Below are 21594 nucleotides of genomic sequence, written 5' to 3'. Positions count from 1 at the left end.
TTTTATAATATAGCACAATTGAGTAGTTCAAAACAAATATTTTGCAGATCCCCTTGCTAAGGATCACGGACCACCAGGGGTCCCCGGACCCCACTTTAAAAACCACTGCTGTAGATAATGCTTTTTTTTGGCAGCTGGATTTCTATCATTCCGACTTCATGCAATTTTCAAGTAACGCCAAATTTTGAATAAAAATTTCTTAATTCGCAAAAAAGTTGGGAGGTGAAAGCGCATTTGCTGAATAATGCTGTGTTCCAGGCAGGTTTTTGAGCACGTGAATTACAACTTCAAAACCACAACTTACGACTCTGAACTGGGAGTATGCGTTCCAGGCAGCCTGTAACCCGTGTTTTTACAACCTTCTACCTGTGAAAGTACTGGAACGGCAGTCAAACCTGTGACTTCCCACCCGTGAACTCGTACTAGATTGATGTACTCCCAGTTTAGAGTCGTGAGTCGTGGTTTTGAAGTCGTGATTTACGGGTTACAGGTTGCCTGGAACGCAGCATAAATTCTGATGTAGCAAATATGTATCAGCTGACATTGTCTTTACCATATGGGGCTCGGCGTGGTTCAATGCCCTTAGCAATTACAAGCTGCAATGCTAGTTAATTCATAATGTGCCCAATCGTAACTAAATGTAGGCCTTTCCTTATTTTCTATGCATGCCTTGTTTTATTTGTTGGTTACGACGTTACCAATACCACCATCATTCACTCCAACACCTTGATGGAAACGCACCTGATTCGTATCCCTGCTGGAAAAAACAGCATACCAGCACAAAACCAGCACTAACACTCATACAGTACCAGCAAGATCAGCATATGTTGTGTTTTGGTGCATAATTCACATGCTGGTTTGATGCTGTTTTTTCAGCAGGGATTTCTTTGTTTTTCTTTTTTTTGCAAATTTTGAAAAGATTCACTTCACGTTTGGATGGAAACCCCACTTCTGCCTGCTTGCACATTACTGTGACTGATTATATAAATCAATCTGCTTAATAGGAATACAGTGCATTACATCCGGTTATGTCACTGCTTAAGCTGTGAGCTTTTAATGAATGAACACAGATGAGAGAGGAGAATGACAAAAATATCAAGTGCGATAGATTTAGGATACTTCCCATCTCAACACAGAAATAATGTCTGGAACAGCACATTTACTGTTACTAAACATTTTAATTATTTTAATGTTACTAAATACTTTAAATGTTACTTAATGCAGATGTTTATTTATGGTTTTATGGTGGAAAATATCCTAAATCCAAGTCGTCCAGAAAGCAGCATTAAAGCAAGTATTACAGACCACAAGCCAGATAAAACATAATAGCACCTGTGTAATTGTATTGATTGCCAGGATCAACATTTCTCTCTTATATAAATGTAAAGTCACTGCACTATTATGTTTTTATAAGAAAACTTAAAAAACGCATACCTTTGCAGCCTCAACCATTCGAGCAGTGGCATCTGCAAGCAGTTTGGCAGCAGCGAGAAGCTTTTTAGAATTGTTGATATCCATCTCCACCTCAGCATCTGATCGCATTGCATTAACCAGGTCAGAGGTCGCCTGGGCCAGAACCCGCGCCTGTCTCACCATCTCCCCTACAGTATTAAACGTTACAATACAAAAACACAGCTTAGGTAAATAAACCCTAATGCCATCATTACAAAATTGACAGCGTATACATTGTGTATGAAAGTGTAAGCCAAAGTATGTATCTTACCAGCATCACCCATGGAGCTGAAAATACTCTCTGTAACGGTCATGATGGTGTCAGTCGCCTGGTCGTAACGTCCAATGGGCTCGCCACGTGTAGCGTAGTTCCTCACGTGCGTCAGGAGGTCACTGAGGGACTGGGTGACGATGCCAGCCGCAGCATTGACCGCCTTCAGCAGTTCCCCGTCACTGGTAGCCGACAGACAGGCCTTCACGCAACCTTCAACTGAACGATCCACCAGTTTACCAGCCTCAATCAGCTGCTCCTGACACACCGGTGAACTGATAGTGGGGCTCACAACCTGATGCACACAGTTACAGGAGTAAAAACATGGTTGCATCAGAAATACTTCATATTCAGAATCATCCACATGGCTATTTTTAAAAACTCATTAAATAGAAAAACAATTTCTGACCAACTACATACAACAGAATATATAGAATAATTTAATTTTTAAATTTGTGAATTGTTTGTACAATTTTATTAAAAATTTTGTAAAAATGTAAATGGCATTTGTGATTTACTGTCAAGATACATAAAATCATCCTTCAAAAATGTAAAGAACATTCTGTGAAATATATAACGATGAAATCAAACTTTGTTGCTTCTAGTCTCATAATTAGATGTTAGCATGGATTTCACATCCGGTCACATTTACAGACCTTGACTTTTGAAGCACATATGTATATCTGTATGGGTACACCGTGTGTAGTTTACCTTTGCACATGCTACAAGTTGTGAAGTGGAGAGGGCACATTGGGTAGCAGCAGCAATAACCCTGTTTTGCAGGACGACGTCTTCAGAAACCTGAGCCACGTTCTTGGCCTTCAGAACCATCATGGCTGCTGCATTAGCCACGGCTTTAGCCAGGTTCATCAGCACATCCTATAGCACACATGCAGATAATCTTAGGATGTGTAAGACTGACGAATGAACATTTTGGATGTACAGGAGGCAAGTGGTGTACCTGGAACCGCTCGTCCGTTTCGTTCTCTCCAATCTGCCGAAGAAGATCTCCACTGGCTTGGCCGATACTACCAGCTGCGGTCAGAACCGTCTGTCGTGGCTGAATGACAACACATACAGTTTGTTTCTACTTTATTGACCCATAAAGTAGGCAAAACCTGTACTATGAATTATAGATGATATGTACAGAAATAAAACTTCACCACAAAGTACTTGCAAGCACTTGGATGGTCTCTTACCTCCCCTGATGTGGGCTCCACGGCTTTGAGCAGGTCAGATACAGCTCCAGTTAGAGTCCTTGCGGCTCTCATCAGGTCCTGCCCGCTGCCCACTTCATCCTCCATCAGAGCAGCCAGCAGCTTTACACCCTTTGACATCTCCGTCAGATTAGAGGAGATTGTGGTGATGGCACAGCCTACTGCGGTATAATCTGTGTCTACTGGGTCACCTGGAAAAATGACGCATTCATACGCTATAGGTATGCATCCATTGTAAAAATCTTTCAGGTTTAACATTCTGATATGCATGTACGACAAAATATACAGCTTTATTCAACTGGTAAAGTAGAGTCAGTTAAAACCATACCAGCAGTGAGATTGACCACAGATGCAGTTCCAGCTGTGATGGCATCCACCTGAGAGTGAATATCATGCTTGGATTCATCCATCTTGTTTTGAATCCACATCTTAGAAGCCTGATAGAAAAATCAAACAATAGCAAAATGAAGAGGGTGACACAAACGGATTTCTAGATTACAGCTCTATACACGTTGGGCATTCATCCAAACTCATTAGGTGCCACCTGGGATGCTTTAAATATAGTATTATTGCTTTTACTTCAAAACTAATTTGAAGTATTTAGTCCACATTTCCACATTCATTAACTTACCATATCATCTCCAAGTGGTGGCAGCTCTTCGACGTCCTCCAAGTCCGACTGTGCCTGCTGCACCGCCTGCATACTGGTGTTGATGGTGCCCACTAGAGCCTGTTGGGCTGCACTCTGATCAACCAGTTACAGATGGCAAAAATTAAACATTCATTAACTGTTTAACACACAGATATCAATGATAGCCGATCCGCAAATGGGACCATTTCTTTGCATGCATCCTCACCAGGGGTGGCATATGTCCAAGATGCATCTGTCCAGTGGTGATCTGTTGTTGTGGAGATGGCATTGTTCCCATGTTCAGCGTTTCTGGACCCACAGAACCCGACCTCAAGATCCCTGGCAGAGCAACCGAGCCATGCTCTACCTGTTCAACACGGTTAAACTGCTGTTGTAATATAGTGGATCTATAGTAAAAGGAGTACGGGGGGAAAGTTAATGTTTTAGTTTTGGTTTGAATTCTAGCTAAATCTCTCCTTTTCAAGTACTATGGCATTCATGTGTTATTCGAGAGTTGCAGAATCCGGCACCAGTTAAAAAAAAAAGGTCCAGAGTATGGAAAAAGTGAGTGCAATAGGTAACCTCAGCTCCATCTAGATAACTAGAGACTGAGATAAGCTTGTTATTTTTAGCTGTGGTTTTCCTTTACTTTCTTCCCATCATCCTCCTCCTATCCCACCCTGATTACACAAGTATTCCCAAACATAATTGGCATAAAATTACAAAACCATGAAAGAAACATGTTTATCATCTCCACGGAGTATTCAAATTGCAAGTTTGTGTGTGTGTGTGTGTTCGGTCTGTCTTACTTTTTCGGAGAAACTGACTCCTCTAACATGGTGGCCTCCTCATCTCCCTCCAAACCAAATCGGTCCTTGCTTTGTTTCTGTGAGGCCAGTCACAGACAAACACTTTACATTTACACAAACCATGTTTCATCTGTTGCATTCTGCATACCTTAATACATATTGTGACAATCCAAAATAAGGCTATAAAAAGGCAATATATAAAATATTAGATATTATTGAGATAACTGTGCTGAACATGAATATCTACTAATGTTAAAAGTTAAGATTAATGTGCTGTAGACCAGTGGTTCCCAACCTTTTACACTTCAAGGTCCCCTAGTTGCCCACAACAATATTTGAAAGCACCCACTCAGTAATTTTTTTCCATAAAAAATTAACTAGAGCTTGGAATGACTAGACAAATGTATATTTGCTACTAAAATGGCCAAAAAAAGACACATCTTGATTATGTATTATTTTATTTTATCTTATTATCTTATTTCATCTTGAGGCCCCCTTGGAAATCTACTGAGGCCCACCTGTGGGCCCCGGCCCCCTGGTTGGGAAACACGGATATAGATGGCACCAATATGCAATTTCACCACTTTTCATCTGACAAGTAGTGCAAAACATCATGGGTCAGTTTCCCAGACAGAGCCTTAGATTAGTCCCAAACTAAAACGCATGTGGGGCGGTCTTAACTAAAAACAGTTTGCATTGAAATATCTTAAAATATCTCAGTGCCATTGTTTTGTCTCAAGACACACACCAGCAAATGTGAGGCATGTTTGTTAAAACTACCTAAATGTCTTAACTCTTTCCCCGCCATTGACAAGATATCTCGTCAATTAAGAGAAAACGCTTCCCCACCAATGACGAGATTTTCGGTCTTTCCGCCCTTCCGCAACTTTTTAAAACCGGAAGTATTGCCCTATGGCAAGCTGCTGCATGTCCGTGTCTGTTTTAAAGATCGCTCTGAATGGGATCTCTATGAAAAGTCCGTCACAAAAATGGAATTATCTCTGATTTTTGCTCAAAATATGGTGTTTTTGCAAAAACCTACTCATATTCAAAAGCCGATTGCAAAAGAACCACTAAAGGTAGGATGAAACGGTTTTTTTTTGTTTGAAAGCAGAGGGTCTGTTCTTTCATTTGGTATATTGTATGTTTATATATTTAAAGAAGAACATTTTCTGGAAGGCATTAAACTTTGGTGAAAATCATGAAAAACGCTGGCGCTGGCTGGCAACTTTTTTTAAAAACGCTGGCGGTGAAAGAGTTAATATAACTAATCCCTAGTCCTCTATTAAAGGGATAGTTCACAAAAAAAAAAAATCTGTCATAATTTACTGACTCTCATGTTGTTACAAACCTGTGTAAAATTATTTGTTCTTCTGAACGCAAAGTAAAATATTGTAATGAAGCAGGAAACGAAAAAACCATTGACTTCTATAGTAGAAAAAAATACTACTATGGAAGTAATTGGTGCTCAAAAATGGTTTGGTTACAGACATTGTTTAAAAAAAATCTTTGTGTTGACAGAATTTTCATTTTTGGGTGAACTATCCCTTTATTCTAAACTCTGTCTGGAATCAACCACATATCAAAACATCAAACTTGTCATTATTGAAATGGAAACGGCAAGAGATAGATTAGTGGATTATATGTAAATTAGTCCCCAAAATCAATGACAAAATTTTTTGTTGATATATATATATATATATATATATATATATATATATTTTAGCAAAAGAAAATCTTTTAATTATTATAAAGAAAATTTTGGAAAAATCACTAGTATTGAGTTCTCTCAGATCTGTAGTATATTGTTCATTTCTTTTTTTGGAAGCATAATTCAAAGATGGCACCTAAAGCTATTACTTAAATCGTTGTGAATACATCTTAATGTAAAAGCCAGTAAGTGGTTTAATACTAGCCTTCTTAAGGATGATGTCAATGTAACCAGCTATAAGTTGAGATATCTGCTCGCCCTCGGTGGTCTGAACTGAATAGTAGCTTTCCTGATACTCTCCAAAATCCTGCACGTAGACAAACACATTTTAATTACAACAGTGTAAAACAATGAAATACGGCAGCACCTGAAGCTATTTGATCAATTTAAAGATAAGTCTGAGTCTGTGGGCATGCGTGTGTGTGTGTGTGTGTGTGTGTGTGTGTGTGTGTGTGTGTGTGTGTGTGTGTGTGTGTGTGTGTGTACCAGTGTAAAGCTCTTAGGTGATGCAGCCCATCTCTTCACTGTGGTTAGCGGCCACTCTTGAACCACATCTTTGGTTCTCTCATCCACTCGCATCACCGATTCTTTGGTTATACCAAGCAGCCTTGGGACCAGTTTGTTCTTGCTTTTCATTTTCTCCTAAGAACCAAATTAAGGCAAGGAAAGCAAGTTTTAAAATACACACCATTTAGTTAACCAAGTCTGTGCAAGTTACACTTTGCCAAAAACCTGCTAGTGTGAAGCCTTGCCCTAGCCCGTATAAAATATCTTTAGGACGACCTTTTTTACAAATTTTTATTTTATCTCGCCAGGCTTTTACACTTATCTGCTTTCTCACACCATGCCTCTCTGTCTCTCTCTCGCTCGCTCTCTCTCTCAACTGTCATTAGATTGATAAGATGAGCTTTACTGTCCTGTCTGAGGTTTAGCAGTACACAGTGCTCCTCTTTCTCACTTTAATCTTCTGCACAAATGCATTTACCAATAAATCCCAAAATAAAGCAGGAAATGGTTTGAGATTACGAACACAGAGAATAACGAGAGCGAGCAATAATGGAAATCAAATCGGTAACTTCTGATCTCTAGAGCGTTTTAGCCACCAACACACATCTGCTCCACCTTAACGTCACAACTCGAGCAGAACTGAATCGCAATCCCTCCATGAGTCATGCACACACCGGAATAGATGGGGGTGGGGTGAAAAAATTCTGGAGGTGGAATGAAATATCTAAAGTTGGAGAGAGCAAAATAACCTTGACATTTACTGCAAGTGATTTTTGTGACTTAAGACTGCTGACTTTAAAACCACCTTTAAAATATCATGAGCTGACTCAAAAAGAAATATTATTCTTACAAGAAAGTATGTACATGCCACAAAGCTTTCATACTTGCATAGAGAAGTACAACATGAAGTAACACCTGCTTTACCTTCACTAAGAAAAAAGACACCCCGTATGTTCTGAGGGATCTCGCAAGCTTCACATACTTCACTTTGGCTTCAATCTCTGTCATTTCACCACAAGCCTTATGCTCCTGTCAGAATCATAAAGCACAAATATTTTCAAATTAAAAATGTGCTTATCTAATGCATATGTGAATATGTAAAATGGTAAAAACAGCCCACTCAGGGTAAATTGGCGCACCTGAAAAAGTTTCTTCTCCGCACCTCTTTGTTTGATGTACTCTTTAGGCAAAAACTCTTTCAAGCTAAATTAAATGAAGAAAAAGTGTCAAAATCCATTAAACCAGCATCTTTTTTACTTTTGAAGGCCAAGGACCCCTAAATAAATACAGAGGAAGACCAGGGACCCCGAGTACATGCATCAAATTAAGGTTGGATTCATATATTTTCTATTGTAACAATTAATATAAAGATATTAAAGTAATAATTTTTAGCCTAATACATAAAAATGTAACTAAATAGAGATTATCAAGGGCACATCATGCTCTTCATTTTAATAAAGTTTCTTTTTTATTAGCCTACTAATGCATTTAATGCACCCTTAGGGGTCTGTGGTGGTATTACTGGGGTCCTAGATAAATTGTTGGGAAACACTTAATTTAAACATTAATTTAATAAAATTAAAAAATTTAAATTAATCTTAAAATTAAGTGTTTCCCAACAATTTATCTAGGACCTCGGTAATACCACCACAGACCCCTAAGGGTCCCCAGGCCCACTGTTGAAGACCCATGCACTGTAAATCTTCTATTACAGCTATCCAATAAACATTAACAACATAAATATGCATTTGTAAAGCACACATAAAAGTTTCATGTGAGATTTCACTCATTAACCAAACATATACTGTTTTGCATATTTGTTAACATGAATAATGATTTAAAAGTGTCTTTTTACTAATGCAACTTCATAGATTTTTTTTTAAGGCAGCCAGAAAAACTGGAACGCTAACTTACTCCAGAAATCCTGACTTGTGTTTATGTTCTATATGAGGACCAAATTGGATCTGCGTTTGAATGCCACCAAATTCACAAGCCTTGTCGAACGACACCGGATGAGAACCATTCAGTATGTCATCACGTGCCTGAGGAAACAAATGCGAAAGGATTATTTAGTTATGAAAGCTAGTAAAAAAAAATAAAAATCAAAGCCCATGACAGAAGAAGAGCTTACAGAAGGTTAATGGGGCTGCACTACTTAACAGATCAATGTGATGCATGCATATAGCCACATATAGAAGAGTAGCCTTTGGCAGCATGTGTCAATAACAGATTTACAGCACACACGTTATATTGAACAGGTACAGTACAGCATCTAGGTCTACATCATCGTAGCAAGAATTACAGTGGAACTAAGTCAAGGATGATATAACAAGGACAGGGACCTGACCTGTACGTAGAGCAAATTAAGCTGCACTGGATCTCGAGAGTCCACATTTTGATCAGAGTAAAAGAACTTTCGCCTCAACAGCAAAGTTTCGCTCTCCTCAACCCCCTGTTCTCTAAATGTACGCCCGTGGTCCAACCAATTCACTGCAAGGGAGAAAACACGTAGACCAATGAGAATCAAAGATCAGTCATGAATTCTCTTCATTGTATATAACAATGTTTCTATTTTTTATCACTTCACGTGTCCAGTGTATATCCTACAGTCATCATCTGTGTGCAGTTTAGCTTTAAGTTTCTCCATCTTCCTCTCCTCCCTCAGGAGTGTTCTGTCCTTCTTAAGTGTACCCGTCCCTTCATCTTTCTTCTCTTCCACCCCCTCCTGAATGAGAGAGTACTCTTCATAGTTTGTGATTCCTGCAAGTAGAAGTGAGCAGACATTGTCTTATGTCCTGTGATTTTGCCTATGCGTGCACTGTATATTGGCAATAGAATGATGCTCATATTTTGTACTTGGCTCTTTTAAGCTTAAAGGATTAGTCCATTTTCTTAAAAGAAAAATCCAGATAATTTACTCACCACCATGTCATCCAAAATGTTGATGTCTTTGTTCAGTCGAGAAGAAATTATGTTTTTTGAGAAAAACATTGCAGGATTTTTATAATTTTAATGGACTTTAATAGAGCCCAACATTTAATACTTAACTCAACACTTAACAGTTTTTTCAACAGAGTTTCAAAGGACTATAAACAATCCCAAACGAGGCATAAGGGTCTTATCTAGCAATACGATTGTCATTTCTGACAATAAAAATAACAAATATACACTTTTAAACCACAACTTCTCGTCATGTAGATCCGGTCGTGATGAGCCAGCTGACCCCACGCAATACGTCATGACGTCAAGAGGTCACAGAGGACGAACGCGAAACTCCGCCCCAGTGTTTACAAGCGTCTTGAAAGAGGACCGTTCCTAGGTTGTTGTATGTCGACTGATACTAATTAATGTCTTTGTGGCAGTTTATTGTTTAAAATGGTCCGCAAATGTGCGTTATATATATGTAACACGTGACCTCCCTACGTCACTACGCATTAACGTTGCTGGATCGGACCTACACGAAAAGTTGTGGTTTAAAAGTACATATTTTTTATTTTTCTTGTCAAAAATGACAATCGTATTGCTAGATAAGACCCTTATGCCTCGTTTGGGATCGTTTATAGACCTTTGAAACTCCGTTGAAAAAAACTGTTAAGTGTTAAATGTTGGGCTCTATTAAAAGTCCATTAAAATGAGAAAAATCCTGCAATGTTTTCCTCAAAAAACATAATTTCTTCTGGAATGAACAAAGAAAGACATCAACATTTTGGATGACATGGTGCTGAGTAAATTATCTGGATTTTTCTTTAAAGAAAATGGAATATTCCTTTAACGAATTTAATGTTTTAGGAAAAAACATGACAAAACTTCATTTTCCATGATAATGGTTTCAAAATGTAATAATTTTTTTTTATATATTCAATTTAGTAAAGACTCAACAAGTATCACTGGCCTATTCTACTGCAGATAGTGACAAGCAGCTCTCCCACAGTTTTGGAATCGTCCACCATGATAGTTTTAACTGCCCCGTCCAGCATTTTTATCTTTTGAGGTCTTTGTTTTTTCTTATACTCCAGTATGTCCTAAAAAAGAGGAGAAGGAAATGAAACTGTGTGTGTACAAGTGAAAGAAAAGGACAGACAGACAACATAACCCCAGACAATGTTGTGTGCTGAGTATCTAGGAAAGATAGTTGAGTGTATTTACGAAAGAGACAATAAAATGCTTTGAGAGAAAAACTCCTATTCATCAAGCCTTCTTTAAACACACTAATCATCAGCTAAACACACTTATCTGTTTTATCCTTAAATAAAACACTTCATAGTACAAGTAGAGAGCCTTAACAAACACAGTCCACACAGTGCTGTGTGACCAATGCTTGTCTTCAATCATATGGCATTAGCTACTGTCAGTAAGTGTAGAGGCCAAGAGAAGCCTTTCCAGTTTCACTTATATGCACAAAACATTGAAATGACCTAGAGTGGTATTAAGATTGACCTCCAAATCCTTCTCATATTTCAGCACAAGAAAGTGTCAGTCGTGCAGAGACAGATCACAGAGCTTTTGGCATGAGTAAAATCAGCTGGAACCAACACATAAAACATCAAAGGCTGTACCCCATTTCTCAGCATGTAATAATCCAGCGCCCGGCCACCCTCCAGCCAGATGCCCTTCCTGGGGTCCTCATCTGATAGAAACAGCCCATATTCTGATGCTGAAAAACAACAGATTAGAGCATGTACTGTGTACATTTTGTGAAAAATGCATATTAATTAGGTTGTTGTAGTTGGCATGAAGCTGGTAACACACTAAGGTACACTAAATGCACCTAAGAAAATATGTCCCAATAAATGCACTACAAGTTGCTTTGTATAAGCGTCTCACAAATGCATACACGCAAATGCTGATACTGAGAAAACAATAAGGCAATTCCCACCTTGTCCTGTCTGGGCTTCTGGTACCCTCTCTCTGATGACTCTGCATGCGTCATACACAGCCGTTGACGGCTCAAACTGCATAGTCTTCACCACATTACACTGTCTCACACAGATCTTCAGAGACAGCACCACCATCCTGCCAACTCAAGTATTACAACCAGTCCACACCTGTATAGAGATGGACAAGAGGGACAAGAGAGACAGATGAGGCAAACATAAAATAAAGAGATTGTGTGTGGGTTTAGGAGACTGCAATACATTTATAAAGATAGAAATCATATTGCAATTGTTTGTCTTGCTTTAATGATTATTAAAGGCAGGGTGCATGATCTCTGAAAGCCAATGTTGACATTTTAAATCACCTAAACAAGCACGTAACTACCCCAATAGACTCTGGACCTTTATTTTGATAGACCCGCCACACAAATACGCAACAATGACGGTTACTAGACACACCACTTACTGCTGATTGGCAATTCCCTTTTCCAAAGTGTTTTTCAAAAATCACGCACCCCGCCTTTAATATGCCTCTAATATGACCAAATCAATGTATGGGGTGTGTGTGTGTTTGTATATGTGGTTTACAGGGAATAGTGAATAGTGTAACATGAATAGTGTATAATGACATGTTTACTATGCTATAAACATGGTTTCCATGTCCCCATAAACTGAACGGCTTAAAAACATAGTAAAAATTGTACTTTTCATAGATTTTTGTGATGGTTGGGGTTAGGGACTGGGGTAGGGTGGGGTTAGGGAAAACGAATATATATAGTTTGTAAGGGGTGCGCGGGGCAAAAACTAACGCCGGGTTAGTTGTAACACGGACTGTTTACAATGTTGCACAAAAAGTTGAGTGTTTCAAATTTATTTTTGTTCATATCTATATTATTGATTGAATAAGGTCACATCAAAGATTGAAATCATAATGAAATGAATGGCTAAAATCAGAATTAGATTTTTTTTAAATGTTGTATGGTTATTACAGACTGGGTCACACATAAAACATATTTTATCATAATTGTGCTGCTTTTTCTCACATATTCATACATTTTTATCCATTTATAATTGAACAATTGTTAGAAAAGGGCTGAATGAATGAATACAGTGTGGATACCCGTCTATTATAGACAGATATATAAACAATATCCACTTCAAGTATATAGACAAAATAGTATTGAAATATTTGCCTGCAAACTTAATTTCTAGCAGGTGTTACAACTAACCCCCTGCCTGTTACAATTAACCCCACCTATGGGGTAAGTTGTAACGTTTGCACTTCTCTCACGTTTGGTGTAATTTTCCAAGAACGGTAAGTACTAGAAACAAACTTCAAATGTTCATTTGTAGCAGAGATGTGTGTGTTGCTTGTGTAAAAATATAATGAATCAAACTCAAATATTTTTTGAATGATTGAGCCAAAAAGCGTTAGGTCGTGCCCTACTCTCCCCTACAGTATAAAATGCATTGCGTAATGCTTCCCCGTAAAACAAATACGCCAACGTGTGTATGTGTGTGTGCGTTTGTCCTTTTAAAGTGCATGCATTATAACTAATACTCCCGTTTGACATCTATTCTTATCATCTTGTTTTATTAACTAGACATCTGGATTCTGTCCATCAGCTCTCTCTCTCCCACACACATACACTCACAAAACACGTCTCTTTACTTTTAACACCTGAACTCTGTCAGCTGCACATACACTTTCAACACTATTCAAACTACACATTAATGAAACAAGGTCTAGTGTAACACACATACACAGAGTCACAGACACACAACATAATCCAAACAGAGGATCGAGTTTCACTGTGACAGTCTGGCTGGAACATAGAGAGAAATCTAAAGTTATAGCTTTTACAATTCAATGGTGTCACTTCAAAAATCAGCACTATAAACATGAACTTGACGGAATCTGAATTATTAGGATTTAACTGGATAAAGCTCATCTTTAGTCTGTATGTGTCCCTGGTGACGACGGAGGATGCCCTTGTACACAGTTGGCACACAGAATGTTGGCATTAGTGATCTGAACCAGTATGCCAGGGACAAGCTGTAGAGCTTTGAACTGTTTGAGAGATATATATAGACTGAGAACAGCACTGCTGGAAATGTAATAGTTGCTACAATATTTAAATGTAAATTATTTTAGATATGGTAAAGGTTACTTTGGTGGTCATCATTTTAATAAACACCCTCTTGCATGTCACCTCCTTTAAAAGTGAAGTGTGTAGTGCAGTATTTCTTAAACCTTGAGATATCTTCTATACCTGTTTAATGTGTAAAAACAACTCAAATTTGCAGGCTGACATTTCAAATGGTCCTCTGTGGTGCTTTGACCGGTCTGAAATGTTAAAGGGATAATTCACCCATTTTCTCATCCTCATGTTATTCAAAACCTGTATGAATTTCTTTTTCTGATGAACACAAAAGAAGATATTTTGAAAAATGATAGTAAGCACACATCTGATTGTAACCATTGACCCCCATAATAGGAAAAACAAATACAGTGGAAATCGTCAACTGTGTGCTTACTATCATTTATCCCAATACTTCCAAAATATTTGTTTTCCTACTATGGAAGTCAGTGGTTACAATAACCTGTGTGCTTACCACCATTTATCAAAATGTGTTCATCAGAAAAAAGAAATTCATACAGATTTAGAACAACATGAGGATGAGAAAATGACAGAATTTTCTTTTTTGGGTTAACTATCCCTTTAACATCTGCCTCAAACAGTGGCATGAGTTTTAAATAGTTTGAACATTGTCAGGCGGGAGTTAAAGGGGCAAGCAGAGAGCCATTTGAGGTGTTCAAATCCAACTATTATATCCACACAAAAAGCTGAAAAAGTTCCTGTCCTATCAGGTATAAACCGTCCAAAGCATTCTGTATTCAATGTTTCCAGCCATACAGATCATACAGCACTGAGTCAACTGTCCCACTGGTGGGTCTAGAGATCCTAAGACATTACAACACTCCGGAGAATGCTCTTCCATTTATAGACCTCCAACAAGAGAACAAGCTACATTCAGGTTAGCAGACTGACATACATGCCTGATTACTCACCCATGATCTTACGGTTATGAATATACACTCATGCAGCAGGTCAATCGACACATCTTCTGCCATATATCAGTGAGACTCAGCTGCCAAATTCCCCCATACAGTCATATTGAGTCATGTCTGCCGAAAATGTTGCTATGGGAACTAAAAGCTACTGAAATATCATTATACTGCTAAACTCCACCCATCACAAAAGTTCAAGTTTGAACAGACATGAACCGAGTGTAAAGCTTTGTCCACACGAAGCCGGTGCATTCCCTATCCGATTATTTTTTTTCCTCGTTCTAAAAAAATCATCAGTAAACACGGCGTCATCTCAAGAAATATCTGCGCACACTCGAAACCACTGAAACCGACTGAAAGCGGTGTAGTATGTATGCCAGACCAGTATGGGGCTCTGTAATTCTGCCACAGATATACACTATACACGGAGAAGAAGACTTTGAGCATGCGTATAACCTTGCGCGCTGTATACAAACCAAGAAGAAGAAGTGATGACGAACGCAACAATTTCAAGAGCAAGAGCGGAGTCTTTCTCCTGGTTGTCTTCCGTGGTGGATCTAAGAGCATGTGGCGTTTGGTGTTGTCCATTATCGCATGTTGCTCACCACAATTGCATAGAAGCAATAGATTTTGCTGTAATAAAGCTAGTAGGCTTAGTAGCTTCTGTAGCACGAACACAATCATGTAGTCCGCCATTATTGTTGTTGCTGTTACGTGTGACGCTGCCGACGCGTGATGTGATGACGTTTTCGCTTCACAAAATATATGGATTGGCTGTACACACGAAACCACAAGGGTGTCGATTTCAGATTTATCCACTTTAGGACCAGGTTTAAAAAAATAGCGGTTCCAGTCTCCCAAAACGCCGGATCCGTGTGGACGAAACGCCAAACGTCTCCGTGTGGACAGCCCCCAAGTAAATTATTGCATTGTGACCGAATCTTTCAAACATGGTAAGGAGCGTCACATTTCCAGCTGACGTCAGACGTATTCAGGCCAATCACAACGTACAGAGATTAGCTGGCCAAGTAGGGACAAAGCACTTTATAAATCGATGAGTTTTGTACAAAATCAGTGCGTTTTAAAAAGACAGGGAAATCTGGAGCTACAAAAATGTACGATATGTGGAAAATAATGCGTTTTTGAACCATAAACCACACGAACACATTGTATTTTACCAAATACACAAAATAACAATGTTATTTTTAAGCAATGAAACAGGTGCACTTTAAATATGCCATATTACAGGTAGGGTTATTACTGCAAGTGAACCTGGAGTAAAAAGCGCAAAAAAGTTTTTAAAACTTTGTTGGAAATGTTAATAAACAGTATTCTTGAGCAGCACAAACACCGTTCTGAAGGCCGCCATTTTTGTTTTGGTTATACTCGCGCATTTATTATGCGCATGACGTCACAATTATTACAGATTCCAGTTTATAAAATATACACAGATACAACAAAGCGTCCGTATCAAAAACGTGCAGTCTCAAACCCGCCTTCAAAAATTTGCATGGTTTCGTGTAAACGAAGAGTCAAACGGTAAAAAAAACTTTCTAAAGAAGAACATAGGGTTTGATCTCACCGTAATTTTGAGGCGTAAATGACTCTGAAGCCCCTGCAGATCTTCACAGCTTTGGAGAAAAAGGAAGAATGTGTCAGACAGGCAAACAGATCAACAAAGAATGAATGTTTTACAAATTACTTTATTGAAACATTTGTTTCAACTCATCAAAAGATAAATGAAACAACAGTCACAGAAAGGTCTCCTGTTTAATTTTGAAAAGGACATGACAAGGTTCATCCCCTAACCCACATAATAGCTAAACATTTCCTTTTCCATCATGCCTGCGGCCAATAGAAGAGGATTGCTAAATTGTTGGTATAGATGCTACAATCACAGAAGGCTATTCAGCGCAAATGTTATTCTCATTTGCCACATCAGACTGAAGCCAGAACAAATTAGTTTAAAAAGAGAAAGGTAAAGCGGCTTATTTAAAGTCTGTTGGTTACAGCCCCATAAGAAATTAATGGAGTAATTAACCCAAGTCCATCTACTAAAGATCTCATTACAAAGCTAAGACAAGGCCAGAAATCTATAAATGCTCTTAAAAGTCAAGAACTGACACTAAACTGCTAAGTAAGCTTATTAAAGGAATAGTTCATCAAAGCATGAAAATTATTTTATAATTAACTTACCCTCGTGTCATCCCAGATACACATGTATGACGTCAGTTACACCAAATCTAATTGGTTCTTGAAAGGAAGGAACATGCATAACTAGTCATTAAAGCCAATGAGTTGTCTCACCATAATTAAATTTACTTCACTGATCTGTATGCTTCCATGGTTGTGTGACGTGACGTCCACACTAATAAGCTAATAAGCTCAAAATATAAATTGTTGTCTCTCGCAAATAAATCATTTTACTTCAGAAGACATGTATAAACCCACTGGAGTAATTTTAAATTACTTTAATGATGATCTTTGTGCCATCCATCCATCCAATCCATCCACCCACCTATCTATTCATCTAGCCTTCTATCCATCCATCCACCTTAGCTTAAGAAAACTGTTTAAAATGTACACAAGAAAATACTCTTTTAAGAGCCTTGAAGAAACATATCAAGAAAAATGAATGTATGAAGACAGTCAGAAGATGAATCAGAAAATGAAAAAGAAGCTAGCTCTTTAAAATCCTATGGTGTGATGATTTCAGTGGGTACAGTGTGGGCAATGTAAACCATTTTGGTGTTATTTATCCATGTTTTTTCAACCACCCATCGGGGATGCAATTGGCCAGGAAACCAGAGCTGATGCCACTATATTGAATTGCATCATAAGTGCGGTAACTGACCTCATTGAGTGGTAGAAACATCTGTGCTGCAGCTGCTGTCATACAGCCACCACAGAGTTCAACAAGAGTCTAGTGGAGACTAATGTACTCGAAACTTATGAACCACATCAACCTCACACACGCAACCAGCAATGCAGACACACTATTTACATTCAAATGTATGCATTTGGGCAGACTTGTTTATCCAAAACGCATTATAAGGTATACAATTTTTGAGTGTGTGTTGAGATTAAATTAGTGTAAAAAAAGTTTACACTATGATCTACTGGTTGATCATCAAGTTATTTTGTAAATACACAGGTTTTTTATATAGTAGTAGTGCTCATAAGCATACATAGCATCTGCATACTAGTATATACCACTATACCATAGGATGCACTTTGGTACACTCTGGTGCAGGGGTCACCAACGTGGTGCTTCCAAATAATTTTGTAAAATAAAGGAACAAGTCCCATGTTTATTTCATGCAAGTGATGAGGAGAACATTACAAACCTTGGCCAAAATACAGACACAAATATGGTCCTTCAAAGCACTGCTCTGACAAGAATGCAGCAAAACCCACAAGAAATTCACTCGTAGTCTATAATCAAATCAGCTCTTTGTAATTTAAGCCAATAGAGAACTATTAAAGACCACTGAACCAAAATACTTAATTTTTTTAAGTTGATAATTCCCAAATGCAGCACTATAGAAAAACACTGGAAAATGAAATATTGAAAGATGAAATGTTCATAAACTGCTGACTGTTGCAGACAGCATTCTGATAAATAGGGACAGACGAGAAGAAAGAGAGAAATACCGATGTAGGAAATGGGAAAGTATGATGCCTAGGGAGGATTGAGAGACCAACAGCCAAGGCTGTTACTAGTACGGTTGGCATGACAATCCTCAGCCTACCCTGCTTTTAATGCATCTATTGTAAGATCCTATAAATAATAAGCCTCTGCTGTGTTTAAGCAGGATTCGCTCTGGCTAGGGATGCGCCGATACCACTTTTTTGGAATACGAGTACGAGTACGAGTACTTGCATTTCAGTACTTGCCGATACCGATACCGAGTACTTAATAAAAAACATGATTTAAATTTACAGGTAACAGCTTTAGTCATATAATTTAACAAAAAAACAAGGGACTAGTTTTCCAGTTTGTTGTAAACTCTGCCTCTTTGGACAACACAAGAGGCATTAACCCCTTACACGCCGCTCAAACATAGACATTTCTCAGACCGTGGTATCGATCCCTGGTATCGGGGGACTTTTAACGAGTACGAGTACTTTAGAAAATGTGGTATCGAGGCCGATACCCGATACCAGTATCGGTATCGCTGCATCTCTAGCTCTGGCTATCATTGATTGATAATTTATTGATCGATACAGGAACTGGGCATTACTGGTTTCTGATTGGCTTTAGGGGTGTCAAAAGTAATTGATTCGGCAATGCATAGCAATGCGAGCATGCACGATTCAGCATTGATGCAGCAAAGTGCCATAATCGAATATGTCACTGTTTATTTTCTGGCCTCAAGTGGACAATAAAGTTGTGAAGTTTCAATTACTTCCGGGGGCATAACAACAACAACAATCAAGATGGCTGAGGCGGAGAGAAATGACAGTGATAGACGGGTAAATAAAAACGCACCCTTTTCCATGGAACGTGGACATATGGGCACATATCGGATTCTACGAAGTTAATGGGAAACTAGACAAGACTTACGCTGTGTGTAAACTCTCATCTCGGGTATATAATTGGCATTGTCTTAAAGCTTCTAAGCTTCCGTTTTTGTTGAGAATAGTTGCACTTGACTAATTAAAAATTTGCCTTGTTGTGTACAATAGAATTCTGAAGCATCGTAGAATCGAATTGAATCGTTACCTGGTGAATCGTAATTGAATCGAATTGTGAGGGCAGTGCCAATGCACACCCCTAATTGGCTTCCTATGATGGTAAACACACCTATGCCCCATGTCAATCTCTTGGCCTCCCCTGCATGGGTGGACCCACTTCAGTTTGTGAACGTACACACAAAATCGAAAACTGTGATTTTTATTTAAATATTTCAAATACATTAATAAATGTTAACTAAATAACATCTCTAAATGCTTACATTTATTTAGTTGTGGGTGCCATATACGTTAAATATATCATCGCTTTCTTTTTTATTCTGCAACTCACATGGACGCCTACAGTAAGCATATAGCATACCCACCCCAATATCTCCCAATAGCTGGCTGATATGAATTCTATTCAACCATTCATAGGTGAAGGTGCTGCTGACATGGATCAGTTGACTCTTAGCAGTTAGCCAGCCTAGCAATGTAAAGACAGGCATCATTGCTGCTGGATCAGCAACTCTACTGAAAGCTTTCAGGCTTGAAAAACTGATAGTAAGGATACAGACTGAGATGCAGTTAGTAAACCATCGCCAAGCTCACAGAATCTGTGCATGGTGCAGATTTCTGCAGAATTAGAGCGCCTGCCATTCACAAATCTTTACCTAGCAACTTGAAGGTTGAGTTATTAAATATTTAAGCTAATTTAATTATGCTGTTAGTTAGCTGTTAACTACATGTTAGCAACTCTCGGTTCTGCCTGATTCAGTTTACAATATTCTGCAGAAACTCTGAACAGCCTGCAGAATGTTCTGGTTTTATAGTAGATGACGTGTGTCTTTAAGGTAATGATTCAATTTTTTACATATCGGGTGGATAAACAAATGATTCTTCTTAGCTTAAGCCGTCAAACAGCGTGATATTGTTTAAACAGGGGTAAATGCATGTGTTGCGGGAAAAAATCCTGTACAGAAACTCAAGCTATAGTGATGACTTTAGTGCTCAATTCTGAAATTAACGTTTTTGCGATTGACACTTTTCCCAAAGCCGTAAGTATTTAAAGTCCAAACAAAGGGCAGTGTAGCATTAAAACTAACATGATCCTTTTCTTGAATCTTAAAGCTCCCACAACACACTGTTTCTGCATATCTGATGTTAATCTGGAGTACCTTTCTATCTTTCCGATAACGTACAATAAAATTCAGAAGGAGGAGTCACGAGTTGTAGGAGGAGCGAGTCATGAGCCAAGCAACACTGTATACAAAACTGGATAACTTATGATTCAATACATGTTCGTGTAGTTTATATACACTTACGCGCCTATTTCCAACATAACACAGAAGTCTTACTAACCGCTTGCAACTCATGACCCGGTTGGGACTTTTCAACAAAATCCAGCGTTAAACACAGACGCAAAACTCTGCTGCTACCCCAGATAAACAAACTATCAATTGTTTCCATAATGCTGGCTTACTTTTCCTTAAGTTACATCCAAAAACACACTTCTTCTTCTTTCATGCCATTGTTGAGTCTTGATATAAAACAATGCTGTCATGTGAGGTGATGCCTGTGACTTCTAGTGTCCTTGTTTCTCGCTCTCCTGCTGATTGATGTGTGGGCATCCTTTTTTTCAGGGGAAGTGCCCCAAAAAAAGAAATTATATGTAAGGTTTACCCATGATACGCAAGAATTAACAGTGTTCAAAATACTTTCCAAAGCTTGTACGAACCCTGGCGAAGTGCATCTGGCACAGAAATACTCTGTAACATGCCCCACTGTTTTTTTTTTTTTGACACTTTGCCTATGTTAAGCATAACGAATCCAACTCTTAAACTGTGTTAATATGTCAGAATGCATGAAATACCATTGAACCCCCCCAAAGGCCTGGTTTCACAGACAAGGCTTAGCTAAAGCCAGGACTAAGCCTTAGTTAAATTATGACGTTGAAGCATTTTTTTATAAACATGCCTCAGAAAAATGTGTTACTAGTGTGTATCTTGAGGCAAATCAATGGCACAAAAACTTTGTGTGCAAGTTATTTTCAGTTGAGAAAGCTCAAACGTGTCTTAGTCTAGGACTAGCCTTAAGCCTCGTCTGTAAAACCGGGGGAAAAGGTAGTTAGAATCCAATATGCCACATACTGTAGTAGGGATGGGACTTGCGACCAATTTGGCTATTTGATTCTTTGTGTACGGTTTCGTTTTTTATTTCTATTCAATTCAATATCGATAATCCTTATTTTATTACAATTTATTTGGTGTGCTGTCACTGAGTCCGCACTGTTACACATCTGCTTTCTTTCTGAATTGTTCACATTTACACAACAGACTACAAGGTTTACAAGGATAATTGTGGAATTTTTTTAT

The 21594-nt window shown here is 38.4% G+C and overlaps 1 protein-coding gene across 2 annotated transcripts in view; it reads right to left on the bottom strand.

Moving 5' to 3' along the window:
- tln2a (talin 2a) overlaps nt 1-21594 on the bottom strand; it is a 51204-nt gene that overhangs the window by 22029 nt on the left and 7581 nt on the right. For both annotated transcript variants that reach the window (XM_065267766.2, XM_065267767.2), the window contains exons 2-21: nt 16128-16176; nt 11475-11643; nt 11155-11252; nt 10491-10620; nt 9206-9358; nt 8946-9088; nt 8513-8640; nt 7738-7801; nt 7523-7627; nt 6578-6733; nt 6297-6398; nt 4381-4457; nt 3798-3978; nt 3572-3685; nt 3269-3377; nt 2923-3131; nt 2685-2783; nt 2435-2602; nt 1724-2018; nt 1435-1601 (exon numbers count right to left, since the gene is read on the bottom strand). In XM_065267766.2, coding sequence (XP_065123838.1) covers nt 1435-1601; nt 1724-2018; nt 2435-2602; nt 2685-2783; nt 2923-3131; nt 3269-3377; nt 3572-3685; nt 3798-3978; nt 4381-4457; nt 6297-6398; nt 6578-6733; nt 7523-7627; nt 7738-7801; nt 8513-8640; nt 8946-9088; nt 9206-9358; nt 10491-10620; nt 11155-11252; nt 11475-11610 — 2634 coding nt within the window. In that variant the 5' untranslated portion in view covers nt 11611-11643; nt 16128-16176. The remainder of the gene's footprint in view (nt 1-1434; nt 1602-1723; nt 2019-2434; nt 2603-2684; nt 2784-2922; nt 3132-3268; nt 3378-3571; nt 3686-3797; nt 3979-4380; nt 4458-6296; nt 6399-6577; nt 6734-7522; nt 7628-7737; nt 7802-8512; nt 8641-8945; nt 9089-9205; nt 9359-10490; nt 10621-11154; nt 11253-11474; nt 11644-16127; nt 16177-21594) is intronic.

This window comes from Paramisgurnus dabryanus, chromosome 2, assembly GCF_030506205.2.
Source record: "Paramisgurnus dabryanus chromosome 2, PD_genome_1.1, whole genome shotgun sequence".
Classification (NCBI taxonomy): Eukaryota; Metazoa; Chordata; class Actinopteri; order Cypriniformes; family Cobitidae; genus Paramisgurnus; species Paramisgurnus dabryanus.
The sequence above is the reverse complement of the archived record's forward strand: the minus strand, read 5'-3'. Positions and strand labels throughout refer to the sequence as shown.